We start from the raw sequence: 12503 nt of genomic DNA, 5'->3' as shown, positions 1-12503 counted from the left end.
ACAGCTTTTGGCCCCTTGAGATGCATATGTCATTTAAACAGAATACCTCCAAAGTGACCTGAAGCAGCTTTATTTTATCCTGTCTGTACGGGCCCTAAAATCACTCAGTATCTGGGAAATTCCTGGGGCTTAACAGATGCTTTCAGGGAATGGAACTGTGTATGCAGACCTTAAATCTTAAACTGTCTAATGTTGGCCATTCCCCCCCCCCCCCAACAAGCTCCAAAACATGGTTCATTTTTTTGAAATGGGGAAATGGCATTTCAATATAACAGGGATGGCCAATTGTGGAAGGCTAGGGGGGCACATTAGATCTCCGGGACCCCACTATATCCCCTGCTAAAAGAAAAATATAATTTTTTGCCACCAAATACTCTCTTGGAGGTGTGAGGAGCAATTTCACCATGATTTTAGGGCCCATAGCCATTTTAGGCCAAGGAGATAATTTCTTTAACAACATGAAATGAATGGAAGTCACTTCCAGTTCACTTTCTATTTTTTAAAAGAGGCGTTTCCTAAATTGGCCCAAGTTGACAAAAATGTGGTGAAAATGCCCCCCCCCCCAATGGTTCTTAGAGGACATTTAGGGACAATGATTTTTGGAAATTGGGGGGGGGGGATAGATACCTGGGGGGAGGACACATGCAACCTGTGGACCACACTTTGTTCACTACTACAATATATTTTGTGGTAACTGACTTCAAGTAGAAAGCAACACCAAAGTAATTTCATTGCTTCCTGCCCCATGTGTGTTCAGTTCCTTAAAAGCTTTAGGGAAGTTTTCAGTACTGAGGTGTCAGCAGTGTTTCTACGTGACATTTTGTTTCTTAACCTATTCTGCTAAAAAGGAGGAGGAGGTGGAAAAATTGCTGTGTTCCTCTTTGGGGTTACAAAAACAGATGAGCCCTTATTACACTCCAAATTATGCCAACAAAAGACAACATATCACCCCATCATGGCTTCCTCAGCTCAGCTCCAAGAAAACTGGAGTCCTGCAACTGGAATACATCATGCAAACAAAGCAAATATTCACCCATTTTGCGCAACACATTGTGGAACTACAGAATGCTATAGAAGCCCTGCTCCTTGGAAACATCATCCAGACTTCCCACATCTGCGCTGCTGTGGCCATTGGGCATGTCCCCCACACTTTGAGGGAACTACCTTCATAAACGGGGAAACCAGAAACTTGTTTCAAGTTATTTAAAGTAAGTCAAAGACTCTTTGCCTTGTACCTCCTTTGGCAACAACATGGGACAGTTGGAGATTATACACGACCCTTGCCTTAGCCTGTATATAATGTGTATGTTTGATCATATTGACAAACGAAAGGACATTGCTGGTTTCTGGAAAGAGGGAGGGGGAAATCGCTGCATGGAAATGTATGACACCAGAACATGACTATCCAGTAACATATAAAAAGAAAAAGATGTGCATGCTATGGTAATGCCATGCCAATTCAATCAAGCATGCTTCTTTCATCCCCTTTCCCCTTTCCCCTTCCCCCATCCATTATTCCTTTACAATTGGGATTTCTTTCTTTCTTTCTTTTAAAATGTTTTCCCCTACCAATGGTGCAGTGTTCTCCATTCCAGCCTGGGCTGCATTCACACTTGCCATCCCGGCATGTCCCATGCTCATTGCAGCGTGGGTGACACGCTCGCTGATCACAGGCTGCTCCCATCCAGCCCTCCTCGCAGCGGCAGGTGCCTCCGACACAGACGCCGTGTCCTCCACAATCCGCGGCACAAATCTCTGTGGAAGAGAAGAAAGGAAAGAGGCCAGGGGTGGGCAAAGGGTAAGATGTAGAGGGGACAGGGAGAAGGGGAGGGTCGGGGAAAAAAGAGAAATCCAGAATGTTATTGTTATGAAAAAAGCAGCCACACTCCAGTACCTCTCCTGACAGGGAAATGAAAGGAATTCCTACGGCTCATAACACTAATCCTTTCTGACAATAAGAATCTAATAAGCAGATTACAAAAGAGAGAGAGAGAAGACGGACATGAATTGGTGAGGTCTGGTGGTGATTGAACCTCCCTATTTGCTTTCTAATACTATCACGCTCCTATGGCTTTTTGTTGAGCTGGCCAAATCCAAAGAGGGAAGGTTCCCCCAAAGTAAAGGAACAAAAGTCACTTTTTAATTAAAAACTGGTTAAGTGTGAAAACAATGAGTCGCTAAATCGCCCGAAAATAAAGTTAAGTGTCACCCGCAAAGTCTATTTACAGCTTGTTAGTCCTGTGTTTTTTGGAGCTGCGGCTTATGAAACTTCGCTCTTTTGTTCTCACTGTTGTTAACACTGACAAAGAATGTTTTATTTCTCCCCAATGTTTTGGAAGACTTTGAAATCTTTTGTTTGTTCTGGGATATAAGCCCAGTTGTTCCAAAGACCTTGTGGCTTCAAATTGGCCTCCACATCTTGAGATCAAGAAAAAAGGACTACCTGCCAACAATGTGGTGTAGTACAGTGGTTACAGTAGTAGACTCAGACAGGGGAAATCAAATACCCACTCAACTATAAAGCTTAATAACTACCTTCATATATTGCAATGATGACAAGTTATGCATTAAGTAACAGATTTTGGTCTACCAAATAATAGACTCCACTCCCAGCTTGGAATCCAGATATACAAGTTCAACAAAGTGGTCATTAGGAGTTCTAGTCCTGCAAGTGTCCATACTTGGTCTGACAAGGACTGAGAAATGAGTCCCTTCTTTGCAAACAACCATCTTGTGAAAAAAAGTTAGACTGAGACATGATGGATTACAGAGGGAGGATTTGTTTGTTGAAGAAGCATAGACTTAACTAAGCCTCTCTAACATTTACATTCAACATATTACAGCATATGGAAATTGGCATGTAACACATGTATGTACTCGACAAAGAAAATGCCCAGCCCACTCCACAGATGGTCCTTTCATCCTACAGAATTATGCCACTAAGATTCTATCTTAACCGCATGGCTGAATCCTATGAAATCCTGGGTTTTGTATTTTCATGAAGTATTAGAGCTCTCTGGATGAGAATGCTAAGTCTGTTATTGGTGTTTACCTTCAAGTCACTTCTGACATATGGCGACCTTATTGTGGGCTTTTCCTGGCGAGTTTTCTTCAGAGTTTGCCTTTTACTTCCCCTGAGGTGGAGAGACAGTGACTAAGGTCACTCAGTGGGTATTCATGGCTGAGTGGGGATTCAAACCCTTGTCCTCCAGAGCTGTTATCCCTCTCTAAACTGCAAATCCACAAGACAGAACCATGGCAGTTTAAGTGGAATTGTGGTGATTTTATAATATAGTGTGAAAGGGCCCTGGGATAATAGGATGTTCAATTAAAAGAAGTTCAAATGATGGGCAAGCTGGAGCATTTGTCAAATCTAGGATGGCAATTTTAAAGTTTTAACTTCTTGCTAAAATCAGTAACACATTGGCCAAGATCCTGCCTACCAAATGCCCTAGCTTACAGTTATTCAATTGTAAGTATGTTAAAGTTCTAGATTACACAGTTGTACATCTGACTGTGCAGTGGGTGAAACGGATGCATGCTCTACCATTGTGCAACAGTTTATCCAACTCCCTAATGGGCTGTAAGGACTCTACTTAATCTCTTAGGCAGCACAAACATTAATGCAATGGTATAAACCTGTATACTTGGAAGGCTGGATGATAGTTTCCTCCCTGGAAGCTAAGATGACAAAACTGAGGCTGTTGTACTTTGGTCACATCATGACATTATTAGAAAAGACAATAATGCTAGAAGGCAGCAGAAAGACAAGAAGACCACATGCCAGATGAATAGACTCAATAAGAGAGGCCACAGGTCTGAATCTACAGGACCTAAGCAGAACAGTGGTGGATAAGGGGTCTTGGAGAAGTCTTATCCACAGGGTCACCATGAGTCAAGATTGACTTGAGGACAGTTAACAACAATAAACCAGCATAACGGGCCGAGCAACCCTGAATAGAATAACACCCTTGCACAAACTTGGAGAAAGTGAAATTGCTTTTGTAATAGGATTCAAACCAGCATAAAGCCCTAACAGGATTCCAGACATTATTGACCAGTATAATCAAGAATCAATAAAACCACAATCCACAACTTAAAAACTTTAAAACCTTATGATATTACATGGATTTTCTTTCTCCTCCCATAATTCAGACAGGCTCACAGGAATGACAGCAAGCAATGCTTACTTGGCTGAAATAGAGGAGGTGGACACATTCACATGCATCCCAGGGCATGGTTGGGGAGGTCAGGGATGGATATAGGTACTCTGTGTCTCTGGTGTCATTTGCAATGACCAACATACAGTACTTTAGGGGGCAGCTCTGAGTATCCTGCATCACGAACTGATCTGACCACCCCCCTTTACCAGGCAGCAGTCAAAGCACATGTGCCGAATGGGGGGCTCCAGATCTTCTGAGAACATGTGGAGCAACTGGGGACCTTCACAAATCTGCAGTAAGAGGGGTATGACCCAGACATTGTGTGGATTGTTTGTGCCAGATTCAAAAATTGGCCCCCGGGTCATCCGGTCTCTCCACCAAGAGGATGGGGTGAGCCCGATTTATCTGTCTCAAATGACCCTGGAGACACTACTTTTTAAGAATCAGCCATGCTTCTTAAATTTCTGGATGCTGTCTTTCGACACCTTTGTACCAGAGAAAGTTACTTTAAAAAAAATAATTAGTTCCCGTTGCTTATTAAACTACTGAAAAATTCACTGTCATTACTCACTAATAATAATACGTCACAATGCTCACTGTATGCTGCTTTTTACTTTTGAGGAGGAGCCTTGCATGTCTAATCTAGGATGACAATTTTAAGAGAGTGGCACAATTGCTTTCAAAATAACTATGCAAATAAAAAAGTAATTAGAAAACAAAGCTTTTTACACCAGTAAAGAGCCACTGTTTTCAATCTCTGCATTAATTTTGGATCACAGTTTTTTAACACCCTTGTTAATCCACAAAGCAGCACGTTACAAGTAACTATGTTATTTACAACCCATTACTTGCAAACTCTGTTTGGCTCTAGTTGACAGGTGGGCATGTTTGACTAGCCAGAAGGCTGTTTTGGCATTTTGGAATACTACATGGGCTGCACTGCCACCCGTTTTGGTAACTGGAGGTGACATTCTGGAAATTCAAAGTTCCTTCCAGATGATGTGGGGAGTGATTTTTTGTCATTTTGGTATAGATGGAATTAAAAAGAGCAGTAGAATGAAAATTATATCTCCTGGAGTAATCTTTGGCCTAAAATTGCATTTTTGGGAGGAGGCAATTTTAATATTTGAACTGAAAGTTTTGGCAGACCAGTGGGGTGTGCAGATGCCTATTAGGAATCTCCAGTGCGTCCTGCAAAGGTACAGCCAAGGGTCTGATTTACTATTGGCAATTCCACTCCAACTGTACCAAAGCATTATGGGAGGTATTCCTCACATCCTTAAGTGATGCTACTAATATATTTTGCCATGATCTTTTTCTGTTCCTCTCTGTAGTAAGTATGCACACATAACTGGGGGTAGGAAACTTTAAATGTTCCCCCACCTGGTTTTCATTTCAAAATGAACATATCCTGGATTTTAAAAAAGGAAACACAAAACATTTCATTGGCACTTAAAAACAACCTTTTAATCTGGAGGTGAATTTTTGAATTAAAATGATTCCCCCCCACGTTTTAAGTGAGGGGAAGGTTTAAAGTCTCTCATACTGATGTGCTGATCCTTATTAGGATAAAGGTCTCCCATGTTACCTCAGAATAAAACAGAAAAGGATCTTAAATGGCATAATGCATACTTAACCTATCATGTAGTTTAACTCTAAGACACTGGTGATACCCCATTAAGGAATATTTTGCTCAAGCTGTGCAAATCACTTTTCCTTCTTCACCTTTTTAAAATATTGATATTCCAGAGCCAAACTCCCACAGTGGAGCAATGAATCTGCTGTGTTAAGAACTTTGTCTCTAAAGACTTTTTAAAATGTAACACTCACCTACCCCAGTGCTGGGGTTTGGCAGAATATTATGAACAAACACTGGAGAGCTTAGAAAAGTTAAGTTTGGATTACAACTTCCAGAACCTCTCAGCTAGCATGGCCACTTGGATTTCGGAAACTAGAGTCCAAAATAGTAACTTTTCCAGTCTCTCTGGCAGTCTTGCTGTCACCTATCCACAATGCAAAGGCCTTCACAATGCACAGCTGCCCTATAATTCAGTTCGGTTAAAGTCCTTTTCCTGCAGGATGGGCTATGATCAAAAAATGCTTTCTACAAGCTTGTGTGCAACTTACTATATTAAGGGCAGGGCTAGACCCCTGGAAGAGTGAGGCAGGGACATGTTGTTATACCAGACATTTGCTTCAGGTCACTGCCTCCAGGATGGGTAGGAAAAGCCATCTCACTGCTTGTGCTAACCTGGCTGAAATTTGGGTTTATGTAATTCCACTCTCCTCATCCCCCTCCCCATACACAGGTAGGATCCTCTGACTGCTGAAAAGCTCATCCATGATGGATTTGTATACATTTGACCTTCCATTATGATATTTTATTGGCATCGCCCCAGCATGTTGTTTTTATTTTGTTGTTATTCTATTCTATTCCATTTGTTCTGGGAAAGGCTACATAGTGTTACCCAAAAAGGTAGGAGGGACTTGGGGGTCCCACCAACTGTGTTGGTGTCTCCTTAAATGTTGGGCAAAGACATTTTTGTTCAAGCATGTTTTTAAGAGATAATCATTGTCAGGGAGGTTTTATTTGGGGTGTGTGTCTTATTGATGTCTTTTTATTGTTTGCATTTTTCAAAACATAACTTTATACTGTCTAAATGAAATGATTTTGTTTTTCAAGTTCAGAATTGCTAGGTTTTTAACCAGTTTTATCTGTGAGAGGTTTTGGATCCCATAAAAGGTAAAGGTTTCCCCTTTAACAAGGCTGTCAAGTCATGTCTGACTGTAGGGAGTGCTGCTCATCTCCGTTACTAAGGTGGAGAGCCAGCATTGTCAGACAAGTCTGTGATCATGTGGCTGCACAGAAAGTTGATACCTTCCCACAGAAGTGGTACCTATTTATCTACTTGCACAATTATATGCTTTCAAACTGCTAGTTTGGCAAAATCTGGGACTAGTGATGGGAGCTCACTCCATCATGCAGGGCTTGGGCCTTGAACTACTGACCTGCTGATCTTGTAATTGTCAGAGTCAGCATCTTAACCACTGAGTCACCATGTCATAATAATAATAATAATAATAATAATAATAAATGTTACTATTGCAGTCCGCAATCTCACTGCTGCATTTTCAACTAGCTGTAGCTTCCAAGTCATCATTCTATCTGAACTGGTCTGGCTGTTACCCCTCTTTTCAACCCAAAGCTTTCCGAGGTATGCATGCATCCTAACTTCCAACATCTGCTTCTCCTCCCCACCTAGAGTGGGGATGGAGAAATGAAGAATGCGTTTATTTAAGCCCTTAGTAGCAAATGAGAAGTGTGGGCTGGAAAAAAAGAGGGTTTAATACAGTACTCCTATGTTAGCCTCTGGAGCAGCTGCTTTATGCCCAAACTACCTTTTAAATAAGCAGATCTAAAAATGTGGGCATGGAAGTCCTTCATTAATAAATATTTTCACACCAGCTGTTCCCCCTGCTCCAGGTGGTTAAATATTTCCTTTAATCTTTAATCTCTTTTACTGTTTGTGAGAACAACTCAGTCCTCCTCCTGAGGTATACTGTGAGCTCCTGCCATCCTTACTTTGCGATTCATTTGCTCTGCTGCTCAAACACCCTCACATAGGAGTGAATTTGATCAAGCTTTAAGACCTAAGCTTTTCTCTTTAAGAAATCAGGATGGGTTTTGACCTTGGACTCACATGGGCTGGTCTCCTTCAGCAGAAGGGAACAGCTGAGAAGTGCCTTGTGGAAAATCACTGGGTTTGCAAGAAATGTAATTCTTGCTGTCTCATGGTAGAGGAAACTGAAGTTCCGTCAAAAAAGCATGGAATTCGTTGTAGCAGACTGCTGACCAGAACATCATATAGAAACACAGTCAGCCCTGCTTATCCATGGATTCTTCATCCATGCATTCAAGCAATCACGGATTGTGTGTGTGTGTGTATTCTAAATAGCAAAGCTTGATTTTAACATTTTACATGAGGGATACCATTTTACTATCCATTGTATATAATGGGATTGGAATATCCACAAATGTTGGTATCCATGGGGAGGGGGGGGGGGTTTCCTGGAACCAAACCCCAGGGGATATCAAGGGCCCATTGTAACCGGTCTATGACTTGAATAGACTAGAAAACTGGGCCAAAGATAACAAAATGAAATTCAACACGGAGAAATGTAAGGTACTGCACTTAGGGAGGAAAAATGAAATGCACAGATATAGGATGGGGGACACCTGGCTGAATGAAACTACATGGGAAAGGGATCTAGGAGTCCAAGTAGACCACAAGTTGAACATGAGTCAAAAGTGCAATGCGGCAGCTAAAAAGGCCAATGCAATTTTAGGCTGCATCAATAGAAGTATAGTGTCTAGATCAAGAGAAGTAATCATGCCACTCTATTCTGCTCTGGTCAGGCCCTACCTGGAATATTGTGTCCAGTTCTGGGCACCACAATGTAAAAAGGATGTGGAGAAACTGGAGCGTGCCCAAAGGAGGGCGACTAAAATGGTGAAGGGTCTGGAAACCTTGCCCTATGAGGAACGACTTGGGGAGCTGGGGATGTTTAGCCTGGAGAAGAGAAGGTTAAAGGTGATATGGCAGCCCTGTTTAAATACTTGAAGGGATGTCATATTGAGGAGGGAGCAAGCTTGTTTTCTGCTGCTCCAGAGAACAGGACCCGGAACAATGGATGCAAGCTACAGGAAAAGAGATTCCACCTCAACATTAGGAGGAACTTCCTGACAGTAAGGGCTGTCTAACAGTGGAAAACACTTCCTTGGAGTGTAGTAGAGTCTCCTTCCTTGGAGGCTTTTAAGCAGAGGCTGGATGGCCATCTGTTGGGGGTGCTTTGATTTAGATTTCCTGCATGGCAGGGGGTTGTAATGGGTGGCCCTTTTGGTCTCTTACAACTCTGATTCTATGATCAGTTTTGAAGAAACTGTACTGGTTGCAACTACACTTCTACTCTGAATTCATAGAATAATATATATTGTGTGACCTGCAAAGGCAGGAGTGAGTAAACCCTTAAAGAAAACAAGGTTTGGCTACCAGTCCTGAAGGATAGCAAGATAAAGACTCAACAAATGCATATGAGAACTCTCCCAGCAGACAATGAGCACCATCAAGCAGACATTAATCCTCTTGTGCAGACCCTCACACCCTGAGGCCTGCCATTAGCAACAAACACTATACATGCAAATCACTCCAGGTCACACGATATATATAGCCAAGTCCTTTCCAGGCAAACATTCTCTGAAGATGCCAGCCATAGATGCTGGCGAAACGTCAGGGAGAAACTCTTCTAGAACATGGCCACATAGCCCGAAAAACCCACAAAAAACTATGGATGTCAGCCATGAAAGCCTTCGACTTCACAAACAAACTTTTTCCAGGCTGTATGAAGGGAGTCACATTCTCTCAGCTTCAGAGAAAGGCAAAGACAAACCCCCCTCTGAATAAATCTTGCCAAGAAAGCCCCATGGTACGTTTATCTTAAGGTCATCGTAAGCTGGAAATGACTAGAAGGCACACAACCATGTTGGGTCCCCCCCCACTGTATCATATTATTGTATTTTATATTACTGAATACTTATAAATGCTTTATTCTGTAACAGTTTGTAAAATACCATGTACATGGATGGAGCTATATAAATAAATGATAATAATAATAACATTTATTACTATTATTATTGTTATTTTAAAAAGTAAGCTACACTTGCCAACCAAATGCTCTTCCTTGGCTGTTGAAAACAAACCAATTTTGGCTTAAGGCAAGCAGCTTCAGCAAAGTTGCCAATTCTTCTTCCCTTGATTTTTCGGGGGATTGGAGCTGTTTTGGCTTGATCAACATATGGCCAGGCTTAAGATACTTGCTCTTTGTCTGTCAGCCAAATCCTGGATGTCTGTAAATGTGAAATACCCCAAATTATTTTCCCCAGCATGGCCAAAAGCAAAACACCTAAGGGTGCACTCTTCAGAGTTGAATTTCAGGCTTGCAAATGGCCAATTTTCTGGGTGCCTAGGGTGAGTATAAATGGCACCCGGTGTGACTCAAGTTGAGCATAGATCTGCCCTCTCCTGCTTATCTTCAATGGGACACTGGAAAAAGAAATGCATTCATGCACATGGTTCATTACACATATATAGTACTATGGGTGAATCAAGGAAAATCCTGTTCATTCATTCATGCAGCCTATGTCAGTTTCAGGGGGAGGGAAGGAATTATCTTTCCTTTGTGGGGTTTTCTTTTTAAAGAAAGAAAGAATTGCATTGCAGGTGTTCATCTGAAACCTGGCAGGCTTAATCCCTTCGGAAGGAGCAACTACCCATGCAAAGTTTATCCAATTCTGCTAAGCAATGAATTTGAAGAAGTGACTGGTGTTTCTTTCCCCACCCCAAGTTCTTTTTGTTTAAAATAACAGTGTAAAGGTTTGTGGTATGTAAACAAACACTCAGCATTTCTTTTTCTGACATATGGCAAGTATTTTAACCCACTCAGAAAGGGATACTAAGTTTGTAAATTTCAGACAATTCTTATAACAGGGGGAAAAGGAGTAGTTATTTCTTGATTTGTAATCAACAGTATTAGAATCTCCCACTGAAATTAAGTAAGCAAGCTTTGGATTTCTAAATCCCAGCCAGATTAAAACTGAGCAGCTTCCAAAGTGACCATCTGAACAGATGAATACAAAGCTTGTATTTGGTGCAAACCTAATAAACCAATAATCCCAGTTGCTGCCTAATTTTTCATATCTGAAAAACTCCAACATCCCAAAGACTTCTGGTCCCAAACATTTCAGATAAGGGAGACTCAACTGGTTTAGGTTTTATTTGGAGATAGAGACTGTATTTTAACTTGTCTGCTTTTAAAGTAGATAAAATGACTTACAGTTTGACTTTACAAGGAGGTACCTTTCCTTCTGATTAACAGGACTTGAAAGTTAAGATTGGATATTCTAGCCAGGGCAAGATATGTTTTTTTTTTAAAAAACAACTCTTGCAATGCATTAACAATCCTTCACTTTCCGGTTCCAGAAAATCAGAGCGTAGTGAGACGAAAGCTTTAATCAAGCATACTTAAAACTAGAAAATCCAACTTAAGACACTTTGTAATTATTAAATTTTCTAAGAACAGTTTGAAGGTCAGTAGAACGATTCTCATTATTAAGCAGCTCTGGGCAATTTTACTAAATCCTTAATAAATGATTCACATTTATTAAGGATTTAGTCGGGGCAACAGAAATGGCTAGTTTTCATTTGCATACAAATGTCTTTTCCTCTGGCCCCTTTGCAGGCCAGCAAGCATCTTGGAAGGGCGATTCTCTTCTACCAATAGTAGTAGTAGTAGTAGTAGTAGCAATAATATTATTACTGTGTATTATAATATACCAATGTGGCTTACAATTTAAAACAAGAACCACACAGCTAAAAACATACAAGAAATGAACATTAAAATGGAATTAAATTATTCACAATATTAAAACAATTTTAAACATTCACTTAAAAATACGAAAAGCAATTAAAAACAGTTCAATTTAAAATAAAACAGTACCTTCTGGAAAGTCTATTATTTAATAAACGTTCTGTTTTAAAAGTTTGTTGGGATTTTTCCTTTTCCTGTTAAAGCAATTTTTTTTTTATATTTGGTGAGGTTCAAGCTATATGACAAACTATATGGAATCATACAGTTGGAAGAGACCCCCAAGAGCAGCACAGAATCAAAGCACCTCCGACAGATGGACCTCCTCCAGCCTCTATTTAAAAACTTCCCAAACTCCTTCAATCTCCAAGGCAGTGTGTTCCAGTGGCAAACAGAATTCACCATCAGGTAGTTTTTCTAGTGTTTAGGTGGAATCTACATTCTCTGTATGAACTTGCCTAAGGTCTGAGATCCTCAGGAGAGGCTCTTCTCTCAGTCCCACCACCTTCATGGACATGGCTGATGGTCACCTGAAATAGGATCTTCTTGGTGGCTGCCCCAAGACTCTGGGACTCCTTTCCTGGGAAGATCAGAATGGTCCTCAATTTACTGTCCTTTTTATTGCTGTCTTACATGTACTGTATAACTGTAAAGTACTTTTGTGTGTATTACTCAGAAGGTGTAATATTTGCACCTACTGGTACATCATGAGATATCTTGAAGATGGGACCCAAGTCTAAACATGACATTCAATTATGTTTCCTGAACCAGCGTGGTGTAGTTGTCTGAGCATTGGACTGACTTGGGTCCGAAACCAAGCTTGGCCATGTAAACCCACTGGGTGACATTGGGCAAGTCACACTCTCTCAGTCTCAGGGGTTGGCAATGGCAAACCCCCTTTGAAGAAACTTGCCAAGA

General features: G+C 41.0%; 1 protein-coding gene across 6 annotated transcripts in view; it reads right to left on the bottom strand.

Annotated features, from left to right (window-relative positions):
* LOC149320104 (teneurin-4) overlaps positions 1 to 12503 on the bottom strand; it is a 793050-nt gene that overhangs the window by 142468 nt on the left and 638079 nt on the right. For all 6 annotated transcript variants that reach the window (XM_089512941.1, XM_089512942.1, XM_089512944.1 and 3 more), the window contains one exon: positions 1570 to 1755. In XM_089512941.1, the coding sequence (XP_089369067.1) occupies positions 1570 to 1755 (186 nt within the window). The remainder of the gene's footprint in view (positions 1 to 1569; positions 1756 to 12503) is intronic.

This window comes from Sceloporus occidentalis, unplaced genomic scaffold (assembly GCF_023333645.1).
Source record: "Sceloporus occidentalis isolate IW3139 unplaced genomic scaffold, rSceOcc1.0.p SCAF_2, whole genome shotgun sequence".
Classification (NCBI taxonomy): domain Eukaryota; kingdom Metazoa; phylum Chordata; class Lepidosauria; order Squamata; family Phrynosomatidae; genus Sceloporus; species Sceloporus occidentalis.
The sequence above is the reverse complement of the archived record's forward strand: the minus strand, read 5'-3'. Positions and strand labels throughout refer to the sequence as shown.